Source organism: Lampetra fluviatilis, chromosome 46, assembly GCF_964198595.1.
Source record: "Lampetra fluviatilis chromosome 46, kcLamFluv1.1, whole genome shotgun sequence".
Lineage (NCBI taxonomy): Eukaryota > Metazoa > Chordata > Hyperoartia > Petromyzontiformes > Petromyzontidae > Lampetra > Lampetra fluviatilis.
In genome coordinates this window covers 3,767,390-3,783,099 of record NC_136320.1, presented here as the reverse complement: position 1 = coordinate 3,783,099, position 15,710 = coordinate 3,767,390, and the positions used below count along the sequence as shown (strand labels likewise).

Genomic DNA, 15,710 nt, shown 5'->3' with positions numbered 1-15,710 from the left:
CTCCCTACTTGCGTGCGCTCACACGCACACACACGCGCACACACACACGCGCACGCACACACATATGCACATGTCCGTTACCTGCTCTTGAAACTGGCTGCCCCAGCCTTGGCTATTAATAATGAACCCAAGCAGTCATCATGAAGGTGCACAAGTCTGACTCTCAACCTTGGGATGTCAAGTTTGGCTGTCCGAACCCACGGGCATTCACGATGAAGCCCACCATTCTTGAAGGTTCTTTTTAGTCTGGGCCCTTTGAGCCCCAAGGGCATTCAAAATGAAGCCAGCGGAATCTGAAGGAGCAAATTATTCGGTGTGTGTGTGTGTGCGCTTTCAAATTCTAATACCACAGGGGTGGGAATTGGGGCCGGTGGGAACCCGGAACGCCCCTGGTGCGCATTTGCTCGGAATACACGGCCAGGCTGGAGGGTGGGGGCTGGGGGCTGACGCTTGAACCCAGTGGTGACGTCACCAATGCGCACTTTTCCTGGCCCCCGCAAGCCAGCCAGCAAAACTTGCGATGTCGTAGTCCGTGAGTGTGATTCGCAAGTGCATAGTCCTCCGTCCTGTCACAGACTGGAGGATCTCCAAAAACATTGAGGAAGAAAAGGGTCTGCGGATAAATGTAACAAATTGCGTAGCTTTGTTTTTGATGAGCGTGCTGAAAGAGGCAACAAATGTGAATGCGATTTAAAGCTTTCGTGACTGCAGGGATTCATCTTCTTGGTTCTTTCGGTAAAGTCACGTAGAAGAGAAATAATAAAATAAAAATAAATTTCGATTTAAAGCTTTCGTGACTGCAGGGATTCATCTTCTTGGTTCTTTCGGTAAAGTCACGTAGAAGAGAAATAATAAAATAAAAATAAATTTCGATTTAAAGCTTTCGTGACTGCAGGGATTCATCTTCTTGGTTCTTTCGGTAAAGTCACGTAGAAGAGAAATAATAAAATAAAAATAAATTTCGATTTAAAGCTTTCGTGACTGCAGGGATTCATCTTCTTGGTTCTTTCGGTAAAGTCACGTAGAATGGAAATAATAAAAATAAAACATAATAAAATAAGTCTCACGACGTTTCGGCCACAACGCAAGCAGCCGTCCTCAGGTGGAAAACAGGTCTGTCGAGAAGACAGAGTCATTCAGACTCTGTCTTCTCCACAGACCTGTTCTCCACCTGAGGACGGCTGCTTGCGTTGTGGCCGAAACGTCGTGAGAATTATTTTATTATGTTTTATTTTTATTATTTTATTATTTCCCTTCTACGTGACTTTACCGAAAGAACCGAGAAAATGTGAATGCTTTAGTCAGTGGTTACGTCTGGCACCCCCTCAGTTGGTACAGTCCAGATCTACGGGTAGGGGGGGGTCATTTATGAGTTCCTCCAGCAACTTGTTCCCATTTCCAGCCCTGATTAAATATTGCGTACACAGCTGACAAAATAAACAGGGGACTTAAGATGATCAGAATACATTTCTAATCTCGAAGCCAATGTTAAAACCTTGATCCCCTACCGCTGGGAAAGCCTGTCCCCAGATGCGTGATGTTCTCATGGATGTCACAGAAAGTTGCACATGGTATATCTGGGTCATGCGTGCATGCTGTAGTTTTATAAATGTGCATTGATTCGCTGGTGCTGTATCATCATCATCATCTTGCTATCCGCCCATGTGAACGGTTAAACATTACCCGAGTGCTTTCATTTGACCCCAAGTTTTGTTTGATTATCAAAGAAAGATTAGCATGGCTGGTTTGGAAAAATGCCCATGTTCAATTGAGTTATTGTCTCCACTTTTGTTTTGGTTTGCAGAAAATAACCATATTGGTCTCATGGTTTTCAGAAATTCCATCCATCTCTGCGAGGAAATTAATGATGCATACACAGCACACGTAGCCTCGTGTGTATGTGCTCAGACTTTGCTCGGGGCTGTGCTGATCTATAATTAGTGGAAATCAACTCTGGACCAAAGGCAGACTGATCGACCACTGAGTGGCATTTCAACTCAAAAGTGCACGTGGTTGCTTACAATGTGGCGATCTCAGCATATCGCGTGCCACGTCTCTCGTCCCGGATATCTCTTCCGCTGTAGTCGCTTAAATGGTAACTTAGAAACGAAAAGAGAAGACCGGAGCTTGAAAATTGATTTCGAAGTCGACGTCTCGACGGCCGAATGTGAGCTCGTGTAAAGCGTGCGCGGGGATTTCGGTGAGCATCGCTGAAATCGTTTCACGGCGAGACAAAAAAAGAAAAACTGGATCCCCCCTCCGCTTTTGACTTCAAACTTACAGAGTGGCAAGCTCGCGTTGCCAAGGGTCTCTTGTTCCACCGCTCCTCCGGCTTGTTTTTTGGCGTAGTGTGACGGGATATATTAAATATTTTTTTACACTGAAATTGCAGATTCTTTAGCTGAATCATGTGACTGTAGGTGAAGTCACAAGGCTAAGGGGGGGAGGAGGGGGGGGGCATCCTTTGTGAAACTTGTCGGCAAAGCCTCCTGCGTTACATTTGTCTGTTGTGCGGTATCTTCTTGGTTCTTTTGGTAAAGTCACGTAGAAGGGAAATAATAAAATAAAAATAATAAAACATAATAAAATAATTCTCACGACGTTTCGGCCACAACGCAAGCAGCCGTCCTCAGGTGAAGACCAGGTCTGTCGGGAAGACAGCGTCTGAATGTTTCATTCAGACGCTGTCTTCCCGACAGACTTGGTCTTCTTTCAGACGCTGTCTTCCCGACAGACCTGGTCTTCACCTGAGGACGGCTGCTTGCGTTGTGGCCGAAACGTCATGATAATTATTTTATTATGTTTTATTTTTATTTGATTATTTCCCTTCTACGTGACTTTACCGAAAGAGCCAAGAAGATGAATCCCTGCAGTCACGAAAGCTTTAAATCGAAATTTGTTGTGCAGTAATCGGTGACCCGGGCTGAGACCATCAACTCATGGACATGCTTGTGGGGATACCAGGTTTCTTTTAGCGAGCGGGCAGCCGATACCCAGATTCAAACGCAGGATCTCGGCAGTGCCGGCTCCGTGCTGCATGGTATTAGCCCCAAACCACCAGGGCCTCCTGCTGTCAAGCGGTGTCCCAGACCGACAGGGAACACCCCTGATGCAAAAAAGTCGGACGATTTGAATAACAGGAAGTGAGCGATAGGAGGAAGTTTGTGAGTTATCGACAAATCTGCTGCTGCTTTGGTTACAGTTTTTGCCGAACCCTTAATCAGTTGCGCATCACGATGATATTTTTTACCGCTGTGTTCCTACGGCGGGGGGGGGGACGGACATTTGTCTGCGCCCTTCTTTCCTGTTAATCTTGGCACAAGCTCAGGAGTGTCTCATTGCGATTACGACAAAACGTCAAAAGTTACGTCCGAATGCCGCCGAGTCTTTCGCATATTTTGCCGCCTCTTAGAAATGTCAGCGCGATCGACGAGACGGATGTCTTGAAGGGAGATGATTTCCATTTAAGTCTCTGCTGGCACATGCACGTGTACCCCGGGAACATGCAGGGTTGCTGGATCACACACTGATTGGTGTGTGTGTGGGTGAGATATCGATCGGTGAGCCCTGTAGGGTTTATTTTTTCTCTGGGCTCCTCTTCCCTCCGCTAAAGGAGCCCGTGCACAGCCGATGATGATGATGAGTTAAGCACCGTTACCGACTGCACTTGGGCTTGTGCCCCTCCACACATGGCCATCGTCGATCTGACTGAGGTCGTTTGAAGGACACACGATGATGACGATCCCCAGGTGAGGCCTTCCTGGGAATATCACTACAATAGTAATCATTCTAGCATCTGTGAATCAAGCCGAATTGATTTACGACGCCTGACTGCTGACGAGAGCCAGAATGTCGAAACCGGTCACGAGGTTTGCTAGCTTTAAACGAATTCTGCTCGATAAAATTGGTCTGGAGAGTCGGTGTGGACTAAAACACTTTCAGTTGTGTGCGAAGGCATCGAATGGCGCCCTGTGCGTCTCTTTGCTTTCCCATTCGGAGAGTCAAAAGTTGTGGATGATGACGGGGAAGGCCATTCCAGGCTGTGAGAAAGACTTTGAAGATGGAAGGGAGAGGAGGCAGTCTTATCGTGCTGAGATTGATGACGATGGATGGCTGATGGAGGGGGAAGTGTTTGCTGTCGTGGAGGAAGGGGGGTGGGAAGGAAGAGGAGGAGATATGAGGTCAGTAGTCAGCGGGGCGCGCCTCCGATGACCACAGTCGGCTACGTACGGTGCGAAAGAAGTTCACCATGCAGGCGCGCGGTTCGCTTAGCAGGCACCGCCGGTTTAGACAGTTGAACTATATGTTTTAAAGCTTTCGTGACTGCAGGGATTCATATTCTTGGTTATTTCGGTAAAGTCACGTAGAAGGGAAATAATAAAATAATATTAATATAAAACAATAAAAATTCTCACGACGTTTCGACTGCAACACAAGCAATCATCATCACACCTGATGATGATTGCTTGATGATTGCTTGCGTTGCAGTCGAAATGTCGTGAGAATTTTTATTGTTTTATATTAATATTATTTTATTATTTCCCTTCTACGTGACTTTACCGAAAGAACCAAGAATATAGTTGTACTATAGTCACGCTATATACGTTTAATGTTCAAGTCTCTTGCCGAGCGTTATAATTTGTGCTGCGTTCAATATGGAGGTAATTTGCCCAAGCTGAATTAAGTTTAGTAATATTTAAAATTCTTTATCGCGTGATTGAGTTGTTTTTTGTTTCTACATAATACATTTTTATTTATTTTGCTTGTTGGTTACCCAAGTCCCTCTGCCATATTGGAGACTATCTCCCCTGTTATCTGTAGAGTTCTCACCACCCGGGTTAAACAAAATCCAAAAAATTGATGGGTCCCCTGGGGGTTACTGGCAGCGTGGATACGAAACGCGTGCAAGTGAGTTATCAACATCAAAGTCGCTGTCCCGGTAGCTGTGTTTTGATACATCATACGATGGTTGTACTGTTCACTGTTTAGATTCACATTGTGCCGACATAGCACACGCGGCTATCGTGCATTTTGCATAAATATTCCCCCTAAGAAAACGTTTTTCCTGGACCACAATCGTTTTATTAATGCAGACAAAATCTCAGACTTGTACGAAACACCAACATATTTCCAGCAGTAGGCCCTTAACGTCGGTGCCTCTCGGCAACATTCGTTTTAAGCAAAGTTAAAAGAACATGGTCTAATCTGTGTTCATTTTTTTTTATTATCCACGATCTGCGAAGGGCATCACAATGAGCTAGTAATTACATACCAGACCCTATTGTAAGTATTTTCTTTGAGGACCGCAACAGAAAAATGTCCAACCTGATGGTGTCGTGTTGTTAGGCTTGGCCAGCTGTTTCCGTAACTAAAACAACTTGAACATCGCTGTGGTTTTAAATCTGTAATGTTTTGTGTCGACCGGCCGACTTGCAAAACTTGTGGCACAGGTGGCAGCAATTGTACGATTTGCTTAGCTTCTGAGTGGACAATGGTTTCGCACTAAATGAGCCTCTATTACAGCAGTCCTGGGGAAGGTGGTTATGGGCATGGGCGGTGAGCCATCTTTTTGAGGCCTGCTATAAAATTAAGGAAATTTGAGCTTCAAAAGCCCCATCATATTTGAGAAATGTTCCGGAGTTTGAAAACACAAATCAAAGCACTGTACAAAGTTATGGCCAATAGCTTAAACAATGTACTTTGTTTTCTAAGTATGTGAAGCACAGTCAATCAGTAGTAACCGCCTTGGGTCATATGAGGCCTTCCAAACCAATGGGGTGTGCTCGAGCAGTAAAATTAAATTGTAAAAAAGTTTAAAGCCAAACACATTTTGTAATCAAAGTGGCACATTGCAGAGGGGTTTAAGATAGCGAATGACACCTCCACCCAGTAATTATTTTGCTATAAATCGATTCTGCTGACCCTGTGGCAAAATTGACACTATTAGGCATTAGTGCCAACGCCAACTCACGTGTCATAACCTAAAATGCGAGAGACATTTTACGTAATTTCCTCCACAAAGATGCCACGGACCCTTAATTTATACAAATGCACTTGCCAATGGGAACATCTGCCTTTCGTTAGATCTGTCCTCTTCAGATATATTTGAAGATCATCCCATGCAATACATTGCACCGCACCGCAGGCTTAAGGTCCGTGGCCAAGGACAATATGCCCTTGTGAAGTGTCACAGTGTTACATTACCCCAAGGTTGTTGATGCGCACACACACAGGACGCCTCGTTTAACAGGGTCCCAGGCACTCAGGAAGAGGTCTGCATCAGTTGCACAACGGTGGTGACGAAGGTGGATGCCAAAGGATTGCAATCTCTCAATCTCAACAGATGTTAGTGCACAGAAATGTTTCCTGCAGGGGGGGGGCGGGGCGGGCAGGGAAGTGTTATTGAGTGCCCTCAGTTCACTTCAGCTCTGCCCCTTGCTCATTCTAAGGACGTTCGCAAAAGATAAAATTGGATGGCTGAACGGCGTCATCGTATATGGACGCATATAAATTGTCACCCCGCATCCGAAATGGCGCACGCGCACGCACACGCACACACGCACACGCACGGCGCAACTTAACAGCAGCCTTGTGGTTGGCTTCACCAGGGAACTTGGCAGACTTTATTTCAACTGGTAATGCCCGCTGAGCTTGGCAGCTCTTTTACAAGGACAACCAGGGGTGGTAGCAGCGTGGCTACAGTAGGAACACTCGCGCCTTACAGCAAGAAGCACCTGGGTTTGATTCCTAACTTGAGCGCCTTTGCGTAGAGTGTGTATGTTCTCCCCCTTGTTCTGCATGGGCTTCCTCTGGGTTATCTGGTTTCTTCCGAAGGCTACAGAAAAAATATTACACGATTGGTGTCCATAATCAACGTTTTTGGGTTTAGATCGCGTTATTTATAAATGTGTCGTAACCCTCCACCACCCGACACGGCCAATCAGTAAACAAGTGTCACGTTGACAAAAAAGACCAATTAGTTCACTGCTTTAGCCCACCGGTGTGTTGAAGCACGAAACCACAACATTTACAATTTGGTGTGTTGGCCAAGCATCCCAGTCAATGATTGGTGTGTTGGCCAAGCATCCCAGTCAATGCAGGGCCCTCCTAAGAAAGTCTTTGGACTCTGTGTGGCTTTCCCCGGGGGTAAATAAGTAAATGATTAAATTACTATAATAAATATATTATAATTAGTCTGTCTATTTTGGTTTCTTCTTGTACGATATTTTTATTACAGTATTGTTATACTGACATGAGTATCTATTTGCACAGTTATGTGTTTAAATATGGTTGAGAAGCTTGGGGTTTCCGATCCCAGGCCTCCGTTTCGAATGAAGCCGGCTGCTTCGTGTGTGGCGAGGCAGTCCTCCCCAGTGGCTCTGCGGGTTGCCCAACATCTACACTCTGAATCTATGAACTTATTTTTTCGTGTAAATGACGTGTTTGTTGTTGTTTGCGCTCCGGTTAGGTTGCATATTCCTCTCCCCGCAATGCCGTGTCACTGCCGCCACCGTCGCTAACAGTTTTTGAGCTGCGGTCGTCCTCGTAACAAACCCGCTTGGCGCAACGGGGCCTTACCCGCTAAAATAACGTCTCGGTTATAGTTATGCTAAACTCGGCCTCGAAGATATTCCGCGAATATGCATTTTGGAAACGTTTTTTATGGTACAGTGCGAAACACCGTGCATGAGACAGAACCGATGAGGATTTGCAGCACATGATTTCGGACTCATTTCACATTTTTGACACGTGACCCTGCTGTCAGAGCAGTGTGCACAGATACAAACGGATTGGTGGCACTGCCAGGAGATTCGAGTTCACCGACAGCATTGGCCAAGACAGTTTGCTCGATGTTGCGAGTTCAGTAGGACATTGCGGGTGCAAGCCCACAGCTCCTCTAAAATATTCACGTTGTTATAAAATGTAATGTTATCCCGATTGTGCTGTCGGCATCATGTCGCGAGACGGCTTCCATCCGGATCTCAGAGCGGCACGACCCTTCGCGTTAACGCGTGACAGTTGACGCTTGTTCTCAGGACTGGGCGCGGCACGTTCTTGCGTCCGTCTCCGCCCTCGAGAACGAGCCGTCCGTCTCGTCGTCGCGCCCGTGGCGATCGTTTGTCCTTGCCCTCAAGAGTACTGACCGTGCGTGCGTCCGCGTGCGTCCGCGTGCGTGCGCTCTCTCAGGTGGCGACCGGCTACGTCAGCACCAGGAGAACAGCGCGACGCGATCCAAGGTGGAGCACCTGCAGCTGCTGATGCGGCAGCGCAAGCTGCGGCGCAAGCAGCGCAGGGACTCGCGCGCCCCCTACCCGGGGGCCGGCGGCGCGCACGACGGGACGGTGGGGGCAGGGTGGGGCGGGGCTGGCTGCGGCGGGGCCCCCGGGGCGGCCGGAGGGCAGCGCAAGGCCGGGCGCGTGGGCAGCGAGAGCAGCGTGGCGAGCGACGCGTCGGGTCTCGACCTCGAGCTGGACGATCAAGCCGTGGTGGAAAACGGGGCGAGCAGCGGCGCGTGGGCCAACTCCGCGGAGATGGAGCCGGAGTACGTGGTGGCGTGAGGCGAGGGCAAAGGCCGAAGAGGAATTGAATAGAATCGACGGCAGCCGAGACAACTACAGCAGCAGCAGCAAAGAAAACATGACACGACCGTTTGTTTAAAGGAAAGATGAGTGGGGCTGATTTTTTAAAGTAAAAATTGGCGGTGACGGAAGTGGAATTTGAGAGCGACATGAGCCAGGCTCTGGGCGAGCCTGGCGGGGTTTTTTTGTTTTGTTCCCGGTGTCGCGTTTGCGAGTCGTGTTGTAGCTGCGGCCTGCGTGCTCGAGTTGCAGGAGAGAGAGGTGCCATTGATTTGGTTTTGGTGGGTGGGGAAAGTGATTTTTTGGGTTTATTTAGTATCAGGCCTTGACCGATTTGGTTCAGGTGCAGCTTGCGGCGGCGTTTTCATACGACGATGTGCGGGAGGTCTGCTCTGTGGCGTTAAAAATAACCTCTGCAAGGAGCAGAGCAAAGGAGAAAATCCGACCTGGCCACAAACATGGCTGCTCCAGCCTCACTTGGGTCCCGCCTCACGTAGCATACGCACGGAAATATATCTATTCCAGTTTCTTAACAAACAAAATCAGATAAAAGTAAAAATGGAGGCATTGCAGTTTTCGTTTGTTGATAAACCTGAGGTATAGAGGTTGTGTTTGTTGTCAGTAAAAAATTGGCAAATCAAACAGAGAGACTATATTGGCATGGGAGGGTGTCCTAATGATATGGGATGGTGGTGTATGTGTCTATTGTGTAACGCCTCATTAGTGACAACGTGAAATATTGGCCGACTTAATAGATTATTTCCTGGACGCAATGTTTCGGCAACATGTTAAGAAAAAAAAATGTTATGGATGATTGAATTACAACTCAGAAACCCTCCATTAACATAAATGCATGTTTTAAAGTAGGTGATGGTAAGGAAGGCAATTCTCCACAAAGATGGACTCGAGTGTTGAAACCCGCCCTCGTGTTTGATTCAATAATAAACGTGTGAAGTTATTCGTGCTGCACAATGGATGATAGATGTTAACGCTCGTGTAAGCGTGACGGAAAATCGTAAACGTTTCAACAAAAAGGCTTCCTTTCTGATTCCTGTGAAACTCAAAAGGGGGGCCGCGCGTTTCACCAACGTACGCCGCGGCGGGGAAACGACACGAAAAAAAGAATCGAAGCTAAAAAAGAAAGAAAAGGCAAACCGAGAAATCTTCAGGAGGTGCCCGTCAGCCGGGGGTGTGCGAACACCGCTTTGTAAAACGGACACGAGGCAGGGGAAAAGGGGGGGTTTGCGAGACAACGCCCCAATTAATAACAAATGCATGAGGAAGAAAAAAAACAGACGTTTAAATGCTTGAAAAAAAAATGTGATACCGATTGAAACTTGTAACTGACCTGATGGACGAGTCTTGAACTTTGCTCAGGATTTACAAAAATCTCTTCCGTTCGTCAGCATCTCCATCCGAAAGTCTCGGACCTAACAAGAACAAGAAAGAACCCACCCCCCCCCCCCCGACACTTGAAACGCTAAACTCTATAACTTCGTGCGACATCATCACGACAAGTCGGAACACCCTACACGGAAAAAAAAAATACTATCGTCTGCCACAAGGTTTTTTTTTTCGGTCACCTGCAGCTGTAGTGAGCGGAGCGCTTTTATTCGAATCGCCCATGTCGTGCGTGTCGGGCAAAAAAATATAATAATACCAATAATAACAATAATAATAATTAAAATAATATTGTACTGTCTGAATGCCGTAGATATTGGATGACTTTGTGCGGTAGTGATTTTTCTCGGTGTACGTGTAGAAAATTGTGTACTATTAGTTTACGTTGCAGCCTCTGTAAAACTGAAATCGTTGAGGGAAAGGCTGGGCTGTGTCAAACAGTATCGCAAGTTAAAGACAGTTTCTGTCAACAAAAAAAACATTTGCTTCTATTATATAATCAGGTATTTTTTTTTCTTCTACGCTAGCGTTACTCTATTAAGCACCAGGATTATTATTTTTGTTCGTTTCCCTTGATTTATTTTCATTTTTCATTAGACTTCAACAGCACCCTCCTCCACCCCCATATGGCTGACCCTTTTAAAATGGTCTGGGGGGGTCCCCCTTACTTTTTTTCGGATAGAAAAATCATTCTTGGCTCAAGCGTGTCCGCGATCACGTGCACACGCACGCTGCAGTCCCACCCTCTCGCCGGCTTCTTTTTTGTTCATATAAAGTTGCAAAGGTGCACGCGATCTACAAAAACCGTCACGATAATAACGCCACGCTCTCTCAAAGAATGAACTTCCAAGATTCAGTCTGTCGCGCGCGCGGGCTCCCATCGCGCGCGAGCATCCCGTCAAATCCCCGCGCGTCCTTAATTATGCGGCCAAATGGTTTAATTCACATGTTGATTTCCTCACTTCACAAGTGAACACCGTTACGAGCCATCGGGTGTCCGCGATGTACACAACTGCAGGTCAAAGGTCACGTTGTGTTTATTGCGTGCCGGCAAATTCAACGAAAGTGAATCGCAGTGCCCTTTGGCCGGCATAATTCAGAACTATGGCAAGCCTTTCGTGGGTCAATGGTTATCTCCTTACAAGCCTCTTTTGATGTTGCAATATGTTAGACACAATAACGATGATAATAATAGTGACCACGATAGTAGCATTAGTCTTTCCAAATCACAGGTCCCCCCTCCCCGTGGTCTGATGCCCGTGTAAATGTACATTTTTGAAATCTTATTCACTTGTATCAAGCTCATGTACTTGTACTGAAATGAATATGCTCTTGGGTAAGTCTGTGTCTGAATATGAACTGCACGTGATATAAGCACAGATGTGCCATTTTCCTCTCATTGTACTTGTTCTTAAGGGTTGTATATACCGCACACTTTTCCTTCGTCACTAGTTTATTTTTAAAGGCCTTACAACGTCTAAGGACTAAGTTCAAACACCACCCTCAACTCTATGTTCTCCTGATGATGATGATGATGATGTTGTTGTTTTTGGAAAAGCTCAGAACACTGGGAAACACGATGTCAGGAATCCGCGCAGCAAAATGCATCCTCAAAAGTAACAACCGCTTTAGCAAATTGCTCGCGAGCATTTCAAGCGTCGGCGTGACCACGTTTTGGCCGCACGTCGCGGGCGGCGGTTCCTGCCCGTGGCGCCGTGACGAACCCAGCGGAATCGGTTCACGAGGGCCTCGCGCAACTGGCGACGACGAATTCCCGAGCCTCGCATCGTCAGGTGACCTGGAATCCCAAGCTATTGGCGGCTTGCCTCATTGCTGTCGATTCAACACCCCCCCCTCGCCGCCTCCCGCCTTACCCTCCCGATTGCAAATTGGTAATGTTTAATTTCATAATCGATCATATTAAAAAAACGTCAATTTTTTGGGTTTTTATTGCAAACAGAAGAGGCCTTGCGCACGTGGTCTTGCCTGGGTCGCTCTGCGAAAGCCACGTGGCCTTTTTCTTTTGTGTTGCGCTGGGGCAATTCAGGGATTCGCACCAACCGGGAAGAGGAGGAGAGGGTGCGTTTTTGCTGTGCGGTGTTCCGAGTTTTATTTGTCCGTGATTGCGTCCCCTGTGCCGGCAGTAGTTTGTTACGGTGCTCAACTTTGTGTTCACGTTGTTACTCATTTCTGGATGTTTGTGGATCGTTTCTCGGAAAGGACACCCGTGTGTCATTCGTGTGTGTGTTTAATTACAAAGAAAAGTAGACACCCCATCACCCCCCTCTTGCACGCACCGTACGGCCTGCACAATCGATGGTCAATGATTTGCAGGTTACGCATTGCCAATGATCCAGAGCCAAACGTGCAGGATTGTGTATCTCAAGTCTGTTTCATCACTCCGCAGACAAATGTGCGCACGGCATTGCTATGCTCTGCGTGGCAATGCATCCCCGATTGTGAAGAAGCGTTCCATCGGCTGGCATGGTACACACCAATGCATTGACACCTCTTATAAAAAAAATAACATTACAAAAACATAAAGCCTGACCCTCATTCACTTGTGAATGAATCTGCAGTAAAGAGGCCAATTTTCATATATTTTTACTTACCCTGTAATTGGATGCAGATTTCTGACAGGTGTGATAATATAAAAACAACATGTTGTTTTCTTATGCACTCTAAAGACTGCTTATGAAAGCCAGACGCTACGATACAAAGTAGATTCGTAAATGTTGTCCACAAACACGTATCCTCCGTTAAAATCCCGCAGCTGCTATTTTGACGGTAAACACCCCACCAACATTTCTGATGGAGGCCATCTCCCCCCCCCCCCCCCCAAGTGAAAAGCATTCACTGGCAGAGCGGTCGCTGGAAAATGTATCAAAGATGTGAATGAGGGTGTTAGTCTTTTTTCACTTCTACCTTGGCCCTCGTCCCAGTCGTTTTAAAGTGAGCAGCGTTGCAGAAGGGCGTTTGAACACAAATTGCTTTCGCTCTGCGGTCTACCTCCTAGAGGCGCGACACAGAGGCAACAGAAATGTGCAAGAACACGACAGCGTTGAGCCCCGTTTGAATGGAGGCGCCGTTCTCGGAATGGGATTGTGAACGTCGCAGAGACGAGAAGATAATCCAAACCGAGGAGTTTCTAAATGTGTCCTCGCTGCGTGCTCCAGTGACCGGCCCGGGAAGGTAGCAAGAGCACTACGTCACGTGTGATCACGTCATGTGTAAAATGAAAAAAATCCGAAAAAAAATCTTATTCCGAAATTGTCAATTAGTTTGGAAATCTGATGTTTAAATCCAAAATCTAGACTCTGATCTCTATACACATATGGCTATAACGTGCGTTTAAATTATCACCCTGTCCCTTGTGGATTAAACTTCTCACCTGCGCTCCAACTCCACACGGGCAGCAATATTTTTGAAAGGCAATCGGTCTGATTATCGTTTATTCCCGTGTTCTAAAGGGAAACTAAAATTCGAAATGTTTTTTTTCCCAGCAACATAATATCTTCAGATTGATACATAGTGGTAGGTTGATTGTCAGATATAACAATACTATTATGACTGCAGACCTTAGCATGATCGATATGCATTGGTTGCTGCTGGGCTTTTTTCAGAGTACATATTTAAATGTTAAAAATGATCGTAATCGTCCAAATTTTATATTACACACACATTACACACGAAAAAAATCAGTAACCTCCTTTGGCAATATTGACGACAGTGGAGCGTTAACTCCCAACAAAGAGAGCCAAATGCTATACATGTGTAAAACAAAAACCGCACGCATAGAGAAACGGGTCAAAGGTCAAAACGTGTTCTGCCCTCTTGAACAACGAATTCTGTCGTCTCTGCCGCCATTCCCAGCAGTGTAACTCTGTGTTGGGCACATCGCGTTCATGCAAGCCGGTTCCCCCTCTCTCTCCGCTCGCGGAAATTCTATTCGTTTATTTCCTGCCTGGCTCTGCGGACCTTCACTATTCATGGGACAATGCAATACTCTCATCTGGCTCCTTGGCATAAGTGCAATGTCAAGCAATTTTCTGCAAAGGGAAAAAAAATTGAGAATACAAAGGAATGGAAATGATTACAAGCAATAGGAACTTTTGTTCTGGTGTTCTTAATTTGACACGAGTACAGTATTTGATGTATTTTAACCGTTTGGTTATTTTTTTTTCCCATTTTAAATAAGATATACTGTAACGGTGTACTGTATGACATGCGGAATAGCTTAGATGTTTTCCGTTGTGTGTGCTTCAATGTATAAAACGCTGGGTTAGTAGTCTTAAACGGCACAATGAATTTACAAAAAAAGTTTGCAATTTTAACATAAAATCAGTTTATTGTTAAATAAGATCATTTCCAAAAGACATAAGAGCACTGATTGGTGGCAAATGACAATGGTAGTCACGGCAATAATGCCGTCAAAGTCCGTGAAAGAAAAATCACTGCGCGACCGAATACTTGATGAAGAAAAGGTTTACGCTTTGGAAATGTGACGCTCCACCCATGTTGCGGAAAAGGCCCAGCTGCAAATCGACGTCTCACTGCTCCTCCTTCTGCAGCCACCTCAATTCGGACTCCCAAATCCAAATTATTTAGCGGGACACCATTTTAATGAACACCGTTCGTTGTTTGCAATCAAACGAAAAATATGAGCAGAGAGCTGGACTTTACCCATTTAATTAGAACCCCAAATTTTAATTTGGTGGGGTTTAAAAAAAAATGTTTATTCGGTCCACTAACCGCTCACTGGAGCTGAGACCATCAACTCCTTTGAATACTTTGAGATCGTGGTGGGTTTTCTTTTGTTCACGTGGGGTGTTACCTTGGCCAGTTTGCAACCCCAGGTCTCGCCGGTGCTGGCGGGCTCTGCGTTGTTGCGCGACGCAGGATGTCACACGGAAACTAGCGAAACGCAAAACAGTTTTAATAAAAGCACCTGCCCGATTGATGTGCAAATTTGGACTCTCCCCCCCTCCCCCCCTCGAGTAAGTTCGTTGTGCCGCAATAGTCGCCGTGTTCCACCACTGCTGTGTTGTTTTTAGTGTCTCGACGAGATGTGTTAACCCCTCTCCACAGCATTACTCAAGTTCTGTCCTGAAGCCTTGCAATGGCGGGACAGCGTATGAGAGTGTGTGTGTGTGTCTGTACGTCTATAAGTAGCTGTTAAACATTCTGACTTGTGGTAGGGCTTAATGTTTTTTCTTTTCTTTTTAATTAATTACTTTTTTTTTGTACGAGTATGTTGCATAATGAACTGATGTAAAATCCACAATAAACAAAAACGTGAAGAATAAACACACAGACGCTTCGGGCCTGAGTTATTTTTTGGGCGAGGTTGATATTCTGCCGTCTTTGAGCGTGTGTAAGTGTGTGCGTGAGTGTGTGTATGTGCGAGTGTGTGCGTGAGCATGTGTGAGTGTGCGCGCATTCAAAATACCTGAACCGGTCCTGGGCCTCTCCGAGGCCGACTCGGCCTTTGACGAGTACCTGCTGCGGTGTGTAAACGTCACCACTCTGGAGACAAAGGTGGCTGGGCATGGTACGCACGCCTTGCCGGATTGCATAGGTGCTCGCTAACAGCACTTGCCTCAACAGTCAGTGTAGGCTATACGGGAGATCTTTATCTCAGACTTTGCGAGCACCAGTCATTAGGTCGTCAGCAAATGTAATGTGGATGATGAGTAAGGGAGCCATTCATTGATCACATCCGAGCATCGC

General features: G+C 46.3%; 1 protein-coding gene across 1 annotated transcript in view; it reads left to right on the top strand.

Annotated features, from left to right (window-relative positions):
• Positions 1–15,291, top strand: part of LOC144947679 (midnolin-like) — a 116,252-nt gene extending 100,961 nt beyond the window's left edge. The window contains exon 7 of the mRNA XM_078876951.1: positions 8,188–15,291. Coding sequence (XP_078733077.1) covers positions 8,188–8,558 — 371 coding nt within the window. The 3' untranslated portion in view covers positions 8,559–15,291. The remainder of the gene's footprint in view (positions 1–8,187) is intronic.
• Positions 15,292–15,710: the final 419 nt, after the last annotated feature.